This window comes from Dermacentor andersoni, chromosome 5 (assembly GCF_023375885.2).
Source record: "Dermacentor andersoni chromosome 5, qqDerAnde1_hic_scaffold, whole genome shotgun sequence".
Taxonomy (NCBI): Eukaryota; Metazoa; Arthropoda; class Arachnida; order Ixodida; family Ixodidae; genus Dermacentor; species Dermacentor andersoni.
Window position 1 is genome coordinate 155418481 of NC_092818.1, and position 18664 is coordinate 155437144.

An 18664-nucleotide genomic window follows, 5' to 3' on the forward strand; every position below is an offset into this window, starting at 1 on the left:
CTATAGTTCCTTTCTGCAGCAGCCACCGTTTCAAGCCCGTTTCAAAGGGACCTTCATAGCATCCATCCATATTACTGGAGGAAACTGCAGGAAACTTACGCAGCTTTATTTAGTGGCCAATGCCACAGTCACATTCCAACCACCTGCGTGAGCTCGGAACGCAGAGGTTTCGATTTCACACAGGAGTGCTTCAAGGACTTCTCCCAGTCGTAATCATGTTTTCTGACCTGTGCTTGCAATGTATTTAGTATATTTGCCTTTCAAGTTGTTTGAAAACCAAATAACACGACGTGAGAAAGGGAACACGGTAATTGGTGGCTTTCACCGCACACCTAAATTGTGACCAGTAAACTAACACTTATTTTTGAGTGAAAGCAGTAGTCTCTCAGGCCAAAGGTACAAATGGGCTGACCGAATGCCACATCACATGCGCAGATATCACAGCGCTTGCCCTCAACATCGCTTGCCCCCATTGGGGGGTTGTCTGACAAGAAAAAAGCAGGCAGATCTCACGCCCTGCGGGAATCGATGTTATGCAAAGCAGTGTGCAGGGAGCCTACCAAGTTAACGAAGCGACCATGAGTGCACCAAGACGTAGGCGGCTGTTCCATTACCTACATTACACGCATGTCATGACATTCATGCAATGACCTATAATTTATGTTCGTTTTGCATTCTTGTCATACTATGCCAATTTCGGTACATGCTGAGACGTAAGCGGCTGTTTCATGACCTACATGACACGCATGTCATAACATTCATTACATAACCTATAAATTCTGTTCGTAATACACTCTTGTCATACTATTGACAGACGTACTTGTTTATCTTTATTGGGTTACCACGTTTCACCGTCTAGGAGACGTTATCGCTCAGCGCAGGACGCTCCTGCATGCATCGGAAGTTTCTCGAATGTTATAGAGGGTTCTATCCGCTGTCTGTTGTCACTGACCCTTGTGTAATCTGATTGCTTAGATGCGCGGCACGAATTTTGTAGAACTTTCTAGAAGACACGCGGGCAGCAGCGATTGTTCGGGAGTCTTCGATGACTCATGCATACGCACTTGCCCCACAGATCAGATTTCGACGATCGCCGACCGTGTTCACCGCTATCGCCTTGCTGTGGGTCTAATTTGCTTTTGTGGGCACCAGTTCGCCCAATAAAAAGTTAGTTCTGTTATTCACAGTTTTACCGCTGTATTATTCACCGTCACTACTACGTGACACTATGCCGATTTTGGCACATGCCAAGACGTAGTCAGCTCTTTGATTACCTACATGACACGCATGTCATGACATCCACGTCATGACCTATCATTTATGTTCGTCATACACTCTTGTCATCCTATGCCAATTTTGGTGCACACCAAGTTAACGAAAAGACCATGACAGCACCAAGACCTAGGCAGCTGTTTCATGGCGACTATGACACACATGTCATGATATTCATGACATGGCCGATCATTTATGCTCGTCATACAATCTTGTCATACTACACCAATTGTGGTAACTACCAAGTTAACAAACGACAATGAGAGTACCAATACGTAGGTGGCTGTTTCATGACCTACGTGACACACGCCATGATATTCATGCCATGACCAATCATTTATGTCCATCATCACTCTTGTCATACTATGCAAATTTTGGTACAAACCAACTTAACGAAATGACCATGGTAGCACCAAGACATAGGCGGCTATAGATAGATAGGTCATCATAATCGTTATCATCATCAGCAGCCTATGTTATGTCCACTGCAGGACAAAGGCCTCTCCATGCGATCTCCAATGACCCCTGCCCTGCGCCAATGGATTCCAACTAGCGCCTGCGAATTTCTTAATTTCATCACCCCACTTCTTCTGCCGTCCTCGACTGAGCTTCCCTTCTCTTGGCACCCATTCTGTTCCATCGCTCCTTGCGAGGTCTTTAACTTGTTTTCGAGCGTCTTTGTAAGTCTCCAAGTTTCTGCCCCATACGTTAGCACCGGTAGAATGCATTGATAGTACACCTTTATTTGCAATGATAATGGTAAGCTTCGAGTGAGGATCTCACAATGTCTGCCGTATGCACTCGAACATTTTTATTCTTCTGCAGATTTCCTTCTCATAATCAGGGCCGCCTGTGCGTAATTGATCTAGGTAAACATACTCCTTCACAAATTCTAGAGGCTGACTGGCGATCCTGAACTCTTGTTCCCTTGCCCCACTATTGTTAATAATCTGTCTTCTGCATATTAATATTCAACCCCACTCTTACACTCTCTCTGTTAAGCTCCTCGATCATTTGTTGTAACTCGTCCCCAGTGTTGCCGAACAGGACAATATCATCTGGAAATCGAAGGTTGCTGAGATATTCGCGGCTGATCCTCACTCCTAAGCGTTTCCAGCTTAATAGCTTGAATACTTCTTCCAAGCACGCAGTGAATAGCATTAGAGAGATTGTGTATCCATGTATGACCCCCTTTTTTATAGGCATCTTCCTATTTTTCCTGTGGAGAATTAAGGTTGCTGTGGAATCTCTGTAAATATTTTGCAAGATACTTATGTAAGCGTCCTGCACTCATTGAATACGTAATGCATCTGTGACTGCTGGTTTCTCTAGTGAATCAAATGCCTTTTCGTAATCTATGAAAGCCATATAGAGAGGTTGATTGTGCTCGGCGGATTTCTCGATTACCTGATTGATGACATGGATGTGTTCCATTGTAGAGTATCGCTTCGTGAAACCTGCCTGTTCCCTTGGTTGACTAAATTCCAGTGTTACCCTTATCCTATTGGAGATTCATTCAGTGAATATTTTATATAATATTGGAAGTAAGCTAATGGTCTTATAACTTATCAATTCTTTGACATCTCCCATTTTGTGCATTAATGTAATGTTGGCATTCTTCCATTTCTCTGGGACCCTTGAAGTCGATAGACAGTTCGCATAAAGGACCGCCAGTTGTTGAAGCATTATGTTTCCTCCATCTTTGATTAAATCGACTAGTATTCCACTTCCTCCTGCAGCTTTCCCACGTTTTATATCTTGCAAGACCCTTCTAACTTAATCGATGTTTATAGGAGGAGCCTCTGTAACCTGTTCATTACTACTTCGAATGGAGGTATCGTGGCTGCTCTGGGTACTGTACAGGTCAGTGTAGAATTCTTCCGCTACTTTTACTATATCTTAGAGATTGCTGATGATATTACGCTGCTTATCTTTCAGTGCATATATCTTGGTTTGTCCTATGCCAAGTTTCCTCCTAATTGATTTCATGCTGCGTCGATTTTTTACTGCTTCTTTATTCTTTCTCACGTTATAATTTTGAATATCCCGTATTTCCTCCTAGTTTATCAGTTTTGACAGTTCCGCGAATTCTATCTGATCTCTTGAGTTGGACACTTTCCTTCTTTGTCGTTTCTTTTTAGGTCCTTTGTTACTTGGGAGAGCTTACCTACTGGTTACGTTGCTGCCTTACCTCCCATTTCAAGTGCTTCTTCTGAAGCCAGCCTAGTTATGGTTTCAATCATTACCTCTATGTCATCTCTCTTTTCTAAGGCTGCATATTCGTTTGCAAGGACCAGCCTGAATTGTTCTTCTGTTACTCTTACAGCGTCTAGGTTGGCCTAATTCTTCTTTATTAATACTACTTACAGCACACACCTTTAGGAATGACCAAGATCTAGCGACTCGCCCAGCTAGCTACCGTACTACTGTTTCTTCTTGACCAATTTTACTCTTTCTCGCTTCAAATTGAGGTGAATCATAGGCCTCACCCACCTATGACCACTGCACTTTAGCCTGCCTAACACTTCTACATCCTGCACTATGCTGTAATCGGCAGAAAGCATGAAATGAATTTCATTTCTTGTTTCACCATTAGGGCTTTTCCAGGTCCGCTTTTCGTTCCTACGCTTCCTGAAGAAGGTGTTCATTATTCGCAGCTTATTCTTTTCCGCGAATTCTGCCAACATCTCTCCCCGTGTGTTCCTAGAATCGACGCCCTAGTTGCAAATTGCTTGTTCACCACCCTGATTTTCCCCCGCTTTTGCATTGAAGTCGCCCATTACTATAGTATACCGAGTTTGTACATCTCTTATCACTAATTCAACATCTGCATAAAATGGTCAATTTCATCATCATCACGACTGGAGGTTGGAGCGTAGTCTTGTACTACTTTTAATCTATGCCTATTATAAAGCTTTATTACGACTACTGCTATCCTCTCATTAATGCTTTAGAATTCTTTAATGTTGCCCGCTAAGTCCTTATGGATTAGGAATCCTGCCCCCTACTGCTTCTTATCTGAAAGTTCTTTATATAACAGACGACGTGGCCATTTGCCAGCACTGTATAAGCCTCACCAGTTCTTCTAACCTCCCTAAGGCCACTAATATCCCAAACAATCCCTGATAGTTCCTCAGAGAGTCCTGCTAGGCTAGCTTTTTTCGAGAGAGTTCGGTGTTAAACATTGCCGGGGTAAGTTTCCACAGATATATAAATGTCAAGGTGCAAATGTTCGCCTAGAAATGCCTCGCGTTTAAAACAAACAAGAGAAAGATGTCTGCCGGTCTCATTCCAGCAATCTTCCATCGGGTTTGTGCCCTTCCCAAGCGCCGAAGTCCCGTATTGGCCGAGCATTTGGCCGGGTAGCGCGCTTGTGCCTTATTTACCGGCAGGTGCCTGGCGGCAGCTATCGTCTGCCTCCCGCTACCGTGGTAGGTGCTCTACTAGAACGCTGCCTGTGATTGGACAAGGGGTGCACAGAGACCTATAACTCGCTATATGACCCCTTTCGAGAAGATGGCAATATCCACTTATGATAACTGTCGCCCTCGTCGTCGCCGGAAATGACAAGCTGTCGAGCGGTAGCGCTACCTTAAGTCCAAACGCTTTCGGACTTGCCGCACTACAGCGACAGCACAGCTGCTAGCATCCGGGGCTCTAATTGTGTTGTTACAGCTGCCGACAAGGGACCCCGCCACCGCTGTCGAGACCTCGGAGGCTCTCTGCGTCATCCGGGACGCCCGCGAACCGCTAGTGTTTCGTTATTCGCCTCCGGGCCCCGGCAGCTGTGCGAAGTCGCTTCTGTCGTCTTTGTTGCTTGAACGAACCCTCCCTCTCCGCGCACGGTAACTCGCTCGCCGTCTTCCGCTGTGCTCCGGCCTTCGCAGTCAGTTGAGCCCTTCGGAAAGCAAACAATTGCTCTTGTGGAGGAACGAAATAAAGTAGAAGAGGGACGCGATGACGCCGTCAGCGTGCGAGAGCTCCCCGTAGCTTTGTCAGTGATGCTGAGTAAATCCTTGTGAACACCCGTGCCCCCTTGAAACTGTATGGCGATCTCCTTAAAGTAGCGGTCTAGTACTAAAATTCCTAGCCGTTTGCGTTGACTTCCAGCGATCCAGATTGAACAGCGGATATCCAGGGGTAAGCTTAGTCATCGTTTCTTCTTTTTTTTTTCCGCAACCAGTTTCAGCTCACGTGTGCTTAGAGTAGTATGGCTGCAGTTGGCAAACTGTCATTGTACAGAGTTCCACTTGAATCTCTATGAACAATGCGTATTTTCGTTTTTCGGCTTTTAAAAACGTCACGCTCTTCTTATCACGCACAACAATTTGAGGGAATTGATGACCACTATAAGTAATTTTTATTTTTTTTTTCTTCTATTTAACAAACCTTGTTACTCTGTTCCTTTGGACGGCACAATATTTGGTCAATTTTGGTTTCATATCGTAAAAAAATCTTAGATTTTGCTCAGAGAACGTTATTATAACAAAAAGAGAGTATTAGCGTACCCCTAGTTATATGGAAGCGCGTGCTCATGTGCCTATCGAGATAGTACGAGGACGAATCAGAAAGTCTTTTCCCCTATTTTTTTTCTTTCACCAAAATACGGCTGTAAATGCGAAGTCAATATATACATTCCTAAAGTGGAATTTTCTTGGACCGGCCCGGCCTTATCTGCCGGGAGCTCCTTGGCACAGCGCTGCTGTTAGTTGTTGAAGACGGCGGTTGTACTTCACGAGTCCACGGCGTACGAGCAACGAAGTGCGATTTATTTCCTGTGGAGCAAGGGACGAACGCCCATCAAAATCCTCAGGGAAATCCAGCCCACGTATGGGGAAAGGTATCTCGCTTTTAGAAGTGTAAGCTGGTAGAGTTGTGAGTTCACAAAAGGCCGTAAAGGCTTGTATGACAATGAACGTTCGGGGAGGCCGCGTGCGTCGGTGTCTGACGACAGGAGGATCTCAAATTTAGTGCTGCGACAGGACAAATCGATGTCTGAACCGGTGTGGGGACTACGTTGAAAAATACTGTAAAGTACGTAGAACGATACGTATATTTGTAGTTACCTCTATGCACCTTATTTTGGCTAATAAAAATGGGTACACAGAGTTTCTGATTGGCCCTCGTATATTTATGATAGCTCGAACCTCATATGAAGCTGGAGCAGATAGACAAAGGTTCACAGAAGCGCTTATGAAAGCAACGAGAGTAGAGGGCTCGCTGAAATACAATTTGGCCAGAAGAGTACTCAGCTCAGCATGGTTGTTCCCCCTACCTAGTACTGGCAAGAAAAATATCGCTTCTTAAAGAGAACTTTTGAATGCGTGCCAATCGTCACAAATAAGCATATTAAAGAGAATTGAGCGCGCAGCTATATAGTTTCTGGAATGTGTTGAAAACGCGATTGGAAATAGGCATTTTTCAATAAAATATGCATGACTTCAGCAAAATAGTGTAACTGGTAACCGCAGCCACCAACAAGTTTCTAAAGACGGAGTTCACGCTTGAAATTTAAGCGTAAGCGTAGCTTACGCATAATAATAGCTATGTATAATAGCTATTCAATTTATCAGAGCAAGATGTTTTTTTTTTTCTGAGATGTTGAGGGATAAAAGGAATCCTGGCTTTTTTAAATATTTTGTGAGAATAAGCGCGTGCCTAAGCAATAATTTATGCCTTCATCTTTCCAGACGTTAAAAACGTATGAATTGCAAAATTTGCTGTGGTTACCGTGGGGCGTATTCTGAGACTATCACGTGGTTATAGTAAGAAAAAAAACATTGAGAGATTTCAAAAATAATACAGTCCGTATAATTACGCTATAGAAGATAACAATAAAGAAAACTTGATAAAGCGTGAATTTACATTTTAATGGCTGTAGCATACGTGCACATTTTCCCATACAAACATAACAGCCGACCTTATACTTTCAGTAATAGTAGCCTTCCTTCCGGTTTTGACATTTGTATCATCTTTCGCCGAACATGATAACAACGATCATTGTGAAATTTACAGAATGAATTATTCACTAACTCTGCTTCCGGTGTCATGTTCCATAGGTATCTGACAAAGTGCAATTAAACGAAAGCGGCTTTCTGTCGACTTGAAGGAGCATTTTCAAATAACCATTTTATAAGGTGGAGATGCCGAATTTGGCACTTCCAGTGAACAGAAGCTCATTCGAAATGTAGCTTCGACGTATACAATACCATTAAATCGGACAATTGGTCCCCCCATCGTTGCAGGATGGTGGAGGCCTGCTTTCTTCAGGTGGTACAAAAGTGCCAGTAGTCAACCAAATATCGCCACCAGTCTCTTGGTAGCTCAAATCGGAATTTGGCCAGCGTGAGTAAATTGCCTTGAACAGTACCTGTTACTGGCCGCAAGTGCATAAGTTGGCAAACGCTGTCGTCAACACCGGTATAAAAACGCACAGGCCCACTAATCTCATAATCTTCGCAGTTGTATTACAGGCGAGATTTATTTTACCGAAATCTTTATGTTGTATATGTCACGTTTTCGAAGTATTCTGTGCTGTTTGCATCGCCTATCCTATGCACTATGATTTGCGCACCTACATGGAATTCTTAAAAGCGCTCGTCAGAGTACAACGCTGCATTGACGCGACGCTAGCGCTAATAATACTCCAGTGGCTCGTCAGCAGAATTAATGTTGGCGGCCCTAACTGTCAAATTATTTGAACCTGACGTCAGCGCGATCAACAACATTTCAGTGTGTGTGTGTGTGTGCGCGCGTGCGTGCGTGTGCGTGTTGTGTGTGTCGCTCTAACACGTGCCCTCCAAACATTTACTCCGAATGCCGACGACAGTCAATGAGAGCTTTATTTACGCTCGCACAAATCAATTTGTACCTTGTTTTACGCATGTTAATGGATACGTGTGGGCGTTAAAACGTGTGAAATGGTTTAGGCGCGTTGTAAGAAATTTCCAGCTTTCCTAAGTGTCCTTCGGTGCTCTCAACAGCATCCAAAAGTGCGTCTTTTCAATAGTACAAAACCCATCTGGATCGAACTTTGCCGGAATAAATCTTCTTTCTGCAAGAAGACGCCGGAGCAATTTCGGAGTTGTGTACGTTGTGAAACTGAGTTTGTTCCTATAAACCTTGTTGCACATGCCACAATTGTGAGCCCGTACCTCAGCTTATTACTGCTTATTATTACAGCTTATTACAGTCTTTGACTATGGGACCTCCTTCTGCATACTAAATACTTGTAATGTGACCCAACTTCTAATAATAAAATTCTGATTCTGATTCTGATACGCTGAAAAAAAAGAACCGCAGATCCTTCAAAACCTGCAATAATGTTTCTCTATCAGCCCTGACAACGCAATATATTTTTCAGTGAAGTGCATTTAGTGACATTGCTAACAATTTTCTCATCAATTGTAGAAAAATAAATTGTAATTCCGGCTGCACCTTTGACGATTTTTCATGTGGAGATCCCAGAATGACAATCACCTTCAATCGAAGCGGCACCAATGGTTTTGTCAGCTTTGACTCATACTGCGGAGACAGCGAAGCTTTGCGCCCACGAAGCTGCAATGCTGTGTCTCTAGAATGGAAAAACATAAAATATGAAGTGCCAGTCGAGAAAGGTAAGCGTAAAAAATTAGCTAGAACCTATGGATGCGTTCTTTCTAGGTCTAGAGCCTTTCTTTTTGAGTGCGCATGCAACGCTAGCTGCAATCGAATGTCCTGAGGTATTGAAGAATAAACAAAAATGAGTAATTCCAACAAGAAAATAAGCTTCATAATAAAATCAGTACCAGACAGGCGATGTATGAGGAACACGACGAGCAGTGGTTACAACAAGAACATGGTTCATGAGAAATAAACAATGAATTACAAAATTTTGATGTATTTTCATGGGCTGACTAGTTCCACAAGAAAATTGCAGTTGCTTAGCTCCGAGTCACTGATGCACACAATCAAGGACTATTTGATGAAAGCTCCTCTACACCCTAGTTCTCGTAACGGTGAAAACTTATACGTGTATTTTCGTTTCCTCAGCAGTTATAATAATAGTTTGCGACGTACTAAAACTGACTTAATGACACTGTAGAATACGTATGGAGTTCAGTTCTAGCAGCACCTTTTGCTGACAGAACCATGAGCTACGCCAGACTGAAGCTCCCTTAGTTGGTTTGATACATTTCAGGATTATTGTTACGTAGGTAAAACCATTTGCATGATGTATGTACAAAACAATTGCGTGAACAAAGACGGAAAGGAGACCAAGCAATACGTGTTCTTTTTTTCATTGTCTTTGGAGCAGTCGATGTTTTCCTTCTTCTCTTGACAAGTTCAATATGTCACAGAGTTTCAGCAGCTTCACATGTCTTTTTTTTTCTCTGTTCTAGGCAAAAGAGTGCTTATCAACCAAATGTACGGAAGGTGTGCTCCGGGTACGCTTACTGCGATTATGGGGCCCTCCGGTGCCGGGAAAACAACGCTTATGAACATCCTTTCTGGACATTAGTGAGTTCTCTTTTTGACCAGTGAAGAACAAGAGTAAGGCCAACAAATTAGAAGCGCATGGAAACACAATTAAACTGACCCGGAGTGGGACAACCCCTCGGAAAGCGCATGTACCGATTAGGAAAGACTACTTCGGCCGCGGCTGTTGTCGCCTCGTCTATGTTGGCGCTGTGAGCTAGACAAGCGCGTCGCACTAGGCATAGAACACTGCGGAAGTGGAGTTATACTTGCACATAGAATTACTCTTTTTTGTAGCTTAAGTGCTAATTTTTCTGCCACACTTTCTCTCTATATATATATTTGGCGTTCTCCACTTTCAAAAGCCTGAAGAGCAAACATATGAGTATATATGAAACTATAGTTCCGTGAAACGGTGGGTCAGAAACCGTGTTCACTATAGATACAAAAGTCCGTTTATGCATGCTTGTTAGGTTGTATTACGGCAGGCTTTCGGGCAAGTTGGCACTGATGCTTCATTGTTACTGCAGCATGAAAAAAAAACATGGGACAAGAAAATAAACAGACACGGTATGCGCACTCGAAACTGAAACTTTAATTAAAATAAACAACCCGCTCTTACACAAGACATGCTCCCGTGATTTTCGCTGCCTGCAAATACTGCAACACAACCATGGCAAACAAAAAAGAAAAAAAGAATACGTTGAAGAACAATGTAAGATAATCCGCAAGAAATTGATGATCAACATAGTCTCTTAAACACCAGATTTTAAAAGAAAGATAAACATAAAACTCACTCTTGTAGATTGATATGTAAGGAGCACTGATACACTTCTAACAGGTACGGTGTGCTAAACGCCTAAGCAACTGTCTTCGTGTTTCATTGACCTCTTGGGATCTTTGAGCACAAGAGGCGAACGCCATAAATCTCCACGTTTGCATATTTGGTTCCTTTCAATGAGAAAAGTGTACTCTTAAGCACACATTGAAATAGCGGCTGCTTTGGCCCCCACACACTTTTTCTACGCGACAAAGGAGATCGTTGAACCTTAGGAATATTATCTGGCCCCTAGCATTAGACTGATGACACTGTACAACCACGCTTGGGGTACAGGAAGAGACGTTAGCGGCCAATAGCACAGTTGGAGTAGAGAGAAGTGTTGACGGGGTCACACGATACGGTCCCTCTGTGCGACGCGCACAGGTTGTTTTCTGGACCGGCGCCAATGTTCGTCCCTGTCACTCACTGAACAAAAACGATGGTTCTTGTGACTCACATAGTTCGATAAACAAGCAGGTATAGGTTTTCGAGACGAAGGACATTTGCGTAGATTTAGTCACAAGCAAGTGCTTGCCTGTGGCGATGCAGTGGCCATTGCTGATCTCAATATTCATCTCCTGACATTGGTTACCAGAGTGCATGAAAACGGTCTTATCATTGAACTGCAGCTGCTACGCAAGATTAGCGCAACTTCTTGTATAGAGGTATTTAAAGGAGTGTACCCCATCCCCACTGACTAGCCCGGCGGAAGAGAGCAGCTTGCGCAATTTGCCGCTTACGCGCAGCTTCTACAGCCAATGCCCTTCCGCGTCATATTTGGCAACATTTTACAACGTACCTTAACTAATGACTGAACGCTACTTGAGGTGCGACAGATGGATTGATGGTTTGCTACCTTTACAGTGCATGAATAAACTAGAAGACTATGCACAGCAAGGCGTGGCTCTATACCAATGAACAAATTTCACAGCATTATCTTGTTCCCTTAACATTAACTTCCTTAAAACCTGCACTGCGTGCTAGAATCGGATCGGAATTGTCAGCAATTGTGATAATTGTTCATTTTAATTCCTTTTTAAAGGTGATTGCGCTGATAGAAAGAATTTATAAAGAAAAGGCGCGGAGGCTAAGCAGGCTGAGGTCTGTTGGCTAGATTTCGCAGCAAACAGATTATTATTTACAAGAAAACTGTTTCTATGTTTACTTTTATGTCAGCTATTCGATCAAATAAAATACCTTAAAGAAAGACGTAACATGTCCCGATTAACATTTTACACTCTTTAGTCAATTATAAGTTAGGAATTTCGCCTTAACCTAAGCCAACCTACTAACCACACTTAAAATACGTCATAACCACAACTATACATTGGCACCTTATTCCATAAGAAGCATTGCATTATAGTATTCTTTCTTAAGCTAGAACAACTTGACACTATAGAAGAAATATCCAGAGCATGTCATACTTACCAAGAAATTTCCTAAAGCACTACAGAATTTGTGCTGCTAATAAATCTGATTGTATAAATTAGTCATACGAAACTGTGTCTACAGCCTTGCTCACCTTTTATTTTTCTTTGTTTGTAATCGTTACATTTGTAGTTTCCTTTTGGTTTGCATTTTCTGATTGGGCTTTTGAAAGTCTGCAGTACTTCTAAACAAAAAAAGTTACATAGTAGTGATTGAGGTGGTCTGAACAGAGGTGAGAAGACAGTGAGTTCCCTATCTTTTTCTAATGCAGTGACACAGGATATGAGGGTGAAGTGCAAGTCAACGGCTGCGTGAGGGACACAAAACTCTTCAATATGCAAAGCTGCTACGTCATGCAAGATGATTGCATCCTGCCAGAACTAACCGTACGTGAAGCCCTAAGCATGAGTGTCCAGCTACGCACGCCATCGATTAGAAGCTCGACAAGACGCGAAATTGTAAGTTACAATGTGTTCTGCAGCATAGTTGGCCAATTTAGTACCTTGGTGGTCATTTCGTTGTCCCTGCCTATGCAGATGGTAGTAATGGCATAGTGTGACAACGTATATCGTATATACTCTTGTAAGAGCGACACTTTTTTTCGCGATATTGAGGCTGTGTTGCCCGGTGCAGGCCATTACGGTATGGGTTTCTTACGGTGTGTAATAACCTTAATTTCGTTGTGTAAAAAGAGCGAATGCTATTGTTTGCATAACGCATATATTTTTTCAAGTGTACACGCCACGCAGCTCTTGCCGTTCTATAGTCCTCACTACTGTCGCTGTCACCACCGCTCAGATTCGGTTCGGCATCACGCTCATGGATGGTCGTCCTCAGTGCCCGCCATGGCGTGAGATATCACTGCGACGTCAAAGCTTGTCACAACTATTTCTGAATAGCGCGCACGCCTCTCGCTCAGAATCCGAGAGTATGTACACAACCTGAGATGCTTATTACTATTTTTTTATTGCGAGGGTAAATGCTCAGGGCATCCAGGAGTGTGGGATGGGGGTGAATAAGGATGATTAAATGAATGAAGAAAGATTTGCGCAACTAATGAAGTCCAAGAGGGATCGATAATGTGGGCCCTGAGTCCACGCAGTGTAATCGCTAGGATCATGCGGCGAAAGTCCCGCTGCTGCAAGGTGCCGGAGCCTCGTCAAATGAGCCATCGAGCGAAAAAGCCGCCGGCGGCTGTAGCATTGAAACTTCTCATTGGCTGCGACGCCACGTCACTGACGCGCTCCCATTGGCTGCGACGCGAGGTCACGAGTGCGCCGCGCGTGCTCCTGGCGCTGGCTCGGGCGCTCGTGACGCTAGCTCGGGCTTGCTGGATCGGGCCTCGATGGAGTAGAGCGGACAAAATGGCACACTTGCTGCCGCGGTATTGCATGAGGGGAGATGGCATCGCCGCGACGCCACGTCACCCTCGCTCTCGCTCGCGGATGTGTGTTTTCCGCGCAAGCTCTCATCTGCGTTATAACTATACGCCTCGTAAAGCCAAATAAAAATGCATCAAGCGTCTCAACGCACGCGTTTGCCTGAGAGGAGTTCGTAACTGGAAGGACCGCTCGGCGGCGTAGAATTTTAACAGCAATACTCTCGCTGTCACAACTCATAAGACGTGCTTAGGTGTTGTCGGATCTCTAATTTATTAAAAATCCGAGAACCTTAATTTAATAATATATTTTAATGAAATTTAATACCTTGAGCTGCGAAATTGGGGGTGCGGCGTTCGCAAAGTGGGGCCCTCAGTCGAGTTACGGTATTATAACCTAGCTGTGCAAGTTAAACTGTTCACATGAAATGTAATTGTAAGCAAGTATTTATAACACTTGATATGTACGTACACACCAAACAAAGGCTTCAGTTGTAACTGTCTTATTAGCAAGCATTTCAGAACGGTATGTTAAAATAATTCTCACTTCAACGATGTAAAATATGCTTTAAACAACAATTGAAATTAACTCTTTTATAAGATATATAAAAACACTGCAATAAGCGAGTCGGTGAAGTCAAGATGCTAGAGATTTGACAGGCCACATATCGTGTTTGCTGCTTTTCGCGCCAACCGAAGGTGGATGATGCCATCCAGCGGTGGGGCCTGACAGAGTGCCAGAATACAAGGGCCAGCTATCTCTCTGGAGGCCAAAGAAAAAGGCTTGCCATATCGCAAGAGCTCATTAACAACCCTCCTGTCATCTTCCTGGACGAGCCCACCAGGTGAGCCTGTATCTAACATGACAACAATTATTTTTATTCAAGCATCCCAAAGACACACAGTGCTAATTTCTACTTAAAAGTAGTGTACTAAAAGTAGTATAAAATACTGGCAGAAACACAGGCTAAGACACCCGTAGCACCGGATAGCTTTCGCGACTGCTATCGAAAACCTTGTTTCCTGTCTAATAAAAACACAGGCAAAGAGCAAGGGTTTAACTGGACTAGCGAACGCCTATTACCTATTCCCTCCTATTTGCGTTTTATGGGGTCGTGCGTGACAAAAAAACGATCTGATTATGAGGCACGCCATATTGGGGGACTCCGAAAATTTGGCCCACCAGGGGTTCCTTCACGTGCACCTAAATCTACGTAAGTGCACGGGTGTTTTCGTATTTCGCCCCCCACAGAAATGCGACCGCCGTGGCCGGGATTCGATCCCGCAACCTCGTGCTTAGCAGCCCAACACCATGGCCACTAAGCAATCACGGAGGCTACCAAAAGTGTTCAACAAAGCTTAGCAAGTTTCAATAATATAATCGAAAACAGTATTACAGTTATCGTCAGCTTTAGTTCGGCGCCCTGTGGTGACACAAAAGAATTGACGTACGGCACAAATCTACTGTATTACATCAGAAAGGCTGGTACTACGCAATTAAACATTTTGATTATTGAGACAACGCGCACAGGTCACAGTTGATTTCGAAAACTCATTAGCTGAGGACTCCGGAATTTCAACGCGCACACATTACCGCAAGTATTTCGGAATATTTGGAGTATCAATGCGGATGATATACAAGTATCTTGAGCAACGTAGCACTTCACAAGGCTAGTTTTTCTAGAGTAAGTGCTAAGGGTATGCGTTGACGTGGAGCCTCATTCAGAGACGAACGTGTAAAGATCTATTGATCAATTTCTTTGTTTTCATTCGTTTCTTTCATATTGTGAGTAGAGATACAGGTGTAAGGCGCATGATTATAAAAAAAATATGCAGCGATCAACTCCAGGAAACGTTTATGACACTAAAGTCATTTTTGGATGATTTCACAATAGCAAATTTCTCCAGTTGACTGACTCAGCCTAAGCGAGAACGTTTTGTTTTTGTTTGATGCCCCACTCGAAAAAAAGATTGCAGGCTTATATCACAGGTGTTTTGTCCGTTTGAAAAGTAAGTGGCGCAGATATACATACCTTTAAAAGAGAGGACAATGCTCCGTCTCTTGCCTATGTAGTTCTTTGTTTCGCCCTTTTGTGTTTCTCGTCACTGTCTAAAAATATGTAGCGCTGTATCACGCCACTGCTATTTTAACTATCTGCAACGTCACCCTTATTCAACGCACAGAGAAGCGTATTGATAAACTCGTCAAAGGCTATTTTGTAAACTTTCTATGCCCTAGTTACACGGGCAGCTTAACCGCGGTTAAACTTAACTGTGGTTAACTCGCTCGACCGTGGTTAACGCGAACCGTAGTCCGCCAGAATTACACGGACTATCCCGATCACGGTTAATGGTCTGGTGACGCGTCACGTGATCTCTTGCGTACAGGCTTCATTTTGTATAATTTTTCTTCGACATTTGATTACAGTGGTATAAAGATGTTACTTTTCAGCAAAACAGCTGTCATATTTGAGAGTTTTAACGTGTAAAACTGCGTTTTGCACGCGTAGGTTATTTATTTTCGATACTTCTGCTCTCAGTTGTGAGCATGCCTGGTGGGCATACAACTATATAAAAAGTCAGAATTGAGGGTCGCAAATGGGTAAATGTAAAATAAAATTAACTCCACTGAAAGAAAAGGTAAAAAAATATTCGTAATGGATGTTTCAGCTAACAAACATTGGTCACATAATTAAAGGGATACAACATTACGCGAATGCGCTTTCAAACTATACGCTTGCATTTACAAAAAAAAAAAGAATGAGAAAGGAAGAACAGGCAGTACATTGAAGTGTTAGTGTATGTACACTGCGGTTCCACATTGCACAAATTATCACAAAAAGTACATGCTAAAAATACTGAAGTTTAAAAGCAGCGCCATCAAATTGGACAAGAAGGTGAGACGCACACAAACGGACAGCGTTTGTATGTCTCACTTGTCCAGTTTGATCGCGGTGTTCTTAAATTTTGAAATTTGTGTGTAGCCGTTATCTCTGTGTACAGGCGCGCGTTTCTGCTACTTGAGCGCAGAGCGGCCAGATTATCTTCCCAAACGCGTATCAGTGCTTCAGTTGTCGCGTCAGGCCAAAGGATACGCTTTTTGGAAGATATCTGCGAAGCGCGAGCGCGGCACTCTGGAGAAGTACCGTCCGCCATTTTGTCCGTTTCCGAAACGTGGGTTACACTAAACCGAGGTTGCCAAGCTCGGTTGGCGGTCAACCGAGCTTAGCGGCCTAACCGCAGTTTCACCTGCCGTGTAACCGCGATAATTACGTTTAGCGATAACCGCGGTTACGTTAACCGTTGTTATCGTGTAACATAACGTGTAACGTGTCGCCCGTGTAACAGGGGTATTAGTGATCGGTACAGCTGTTCGGTTTAATGCATGAACACTCGTCTGAGGTAGATACCGTATGCTTTTACTGAAGCTTTTAATGTATCAAATTCTATATCATTACGTTGCACAGCAACTGCTGTTGTAAGAGCAACCTGCGAAACAATATGTTTATGTGCTTATTTACAGCGGACTAGACAGCAGCTCAGCCCTAAGGTGCGTTCTGGTGCTGCGGTCATTAGCCGCATGTGGGCACACCGTGTTGTGTTCGATTCACAACCCCAGCGCAACACTGTTCTCACATTTTGACAAGGCAAGTGGTTGCAATTAAGTTGAACATGGAGAATAAGATTCCCTCGAATACCAAAAGTCATGAGGCAGGCACATTGCATAAGCTGCCATGACGTAAGATGATATTAATGACAAGTAGCTGTGAAGAGACTGTTTAGGGCTCTGGCCTAGTGCAACATTCAGTTGCACTATTCCTTGAGCTAAGGAAAAAAATTGAGTTCTTAACGTATTAATACAATAAGGCCTTAGTGTTCTATTGCCCTATCCGTGTGAGACATTGACTAAAGTCAAATGTTCGTTGCTAATGGTCCAGCAATGTCATCTAACATTACTGGAATCAGCCATTTGATATAACATGAGCAAAAGGTAAAATTTCCAGGCGAATAATCCTGAGCGTAGAAAATGTGTCCGCGCTCTTACGCTCTATACTGGCATGTGTTTATTGCCGTTACTATGCATTAGTTTTAACATGCATTTACATCTGCGCATGCTCATAGGCGCATCACGGCATGTAATCAAGGAAGAGGCCGATCCAGTAACAACGCACGTTCACCTTTCAGCTGTACATGATCTCGGAAGGAATGTGCATTTACAATGGCCCCGTCGACAAATTGCTGCCGTTTCTGGCCGCTCAGAATCTCCACTGTCCGATACATCATAATCCATCTGACTTCAGTGAGTCATACTTCTCACAGCACAAAAATGATATCTAACTGCTTTGTAGAGATTTGCTCGCACTTTACCGAACACTCTGTGTCAAGTGTGGAAGAGCCGCACTTACATGCAGCGCTCAACTCTCTCCTATTCAACGTAAGGAATGCGTTGAAATGAAAAATAAACGTCCAGGAACAGACAAGCGCGCCAGCAAACCTGCATTCGTTCATAATGCAGTCCATAGAAAAGGTTCGGAAGGATTATGATTGTACCCTGTATTGCACTGCGTATTTCTTTAAGAAGCTTCTTGCACATTCCGCGGTGGGGTATTGGCCAAGCTTGATTTTCGATGTAGCACACTGAACTGTCGGTCGATCAGCTGGGCTGGACTGCAGCCAAGCCGCACTAGTATTTTTCCAAGCACGTCTGGCCAGCGACAACGCACTTGAATCTCGGTGACTCATGAGGCCGAGGATGCACACCATCATCCCACAGGCTAGCGGATTCAAATTCTGGGAATGGCTTTGTGGGTGCGCTAATATCACACACTCCCTACACCTAATCTAGCTCTAAAATTCAGACCGACCACCTGTCCAGCTTTTTCTGACTGGCAGAATAAATACAGTGTAAATAATTACTTCCTTCATTATTTATTTTCATCCCACTTCTACATGTCCGTAAGCATCACATATGTATGTTTTCTTTATTTATTTTTGAACTTTTTCTTTTCTTTTTTGCAGCGCAAACTTCAAGAGTTAAAAATACAGTACAATCAAAACACGACAATGTTTCGTAACCGGAAAGCACAACTTATGTTTTAATTATCCGTAATTCAAAGCATAACTTTTATACTCTGCCTGTATTTGTTTGGAGGCACGTTTGTATAAGGCATAGTTTGGTTTACTTGCTCGTGTGGCATATACCAACAAAATTCGGCCCTGTTTTATTCCCTTTTTTGCCCGCATAATGTACATGGCGCACGAACCCCATAGCTGATTTTTTTACAAAGACAAAATAAATAGAAAAGAAA

At 43.3% G+C, this 18664-nt stretch overlaps 2 protein-coding genes across 3 annotated transcripts in view; one reads left to right on the top strand and one right to left on the bottom strand.

Annotated features, from left to right (window-relative positions):
• Positions 1-18664, bottom strand: part of LOC126531431 (uncharacterized) — a 146503-nt gene that overhangs the window by 48578 nt on the left and 79261 nt on the right. The gene's annotated exons all lie outside the window — the stretch shown is intronic.
• Positions 5155-18664, top strand: part of LOC126531427 (ATP-binding cassette sub-family G member 1-like) — a 33244-nt gene continuing 19734 nt past the window's right edge. The window contains exons 1-7 of the mRNA XM_050178946.3: positions 5155-5412; positions 8733-8888; positions 9654-9771; positions 12249-12435; positions 14055-14200; positions 16879-17002; positions 17541-17655. Of these exons, the coding sequence (XP_050034903.2) occupies positions 8741-8888; positions 9654-9771; positions 12249-12435; positions 14055-14200; positions 16879-17002; positions 17541-17655 (838 nt within the window). The 5' untranslated portion in view covers positions 5155-5412; positions 8733-8740. The remainder of the gene's footprint in view (positions 5413-8732; positions 8889-9653; positions 9772-12248; positions 12436-14054; positions 14201-16878; positions 17003-17540; positions 17656-18664) is intronic.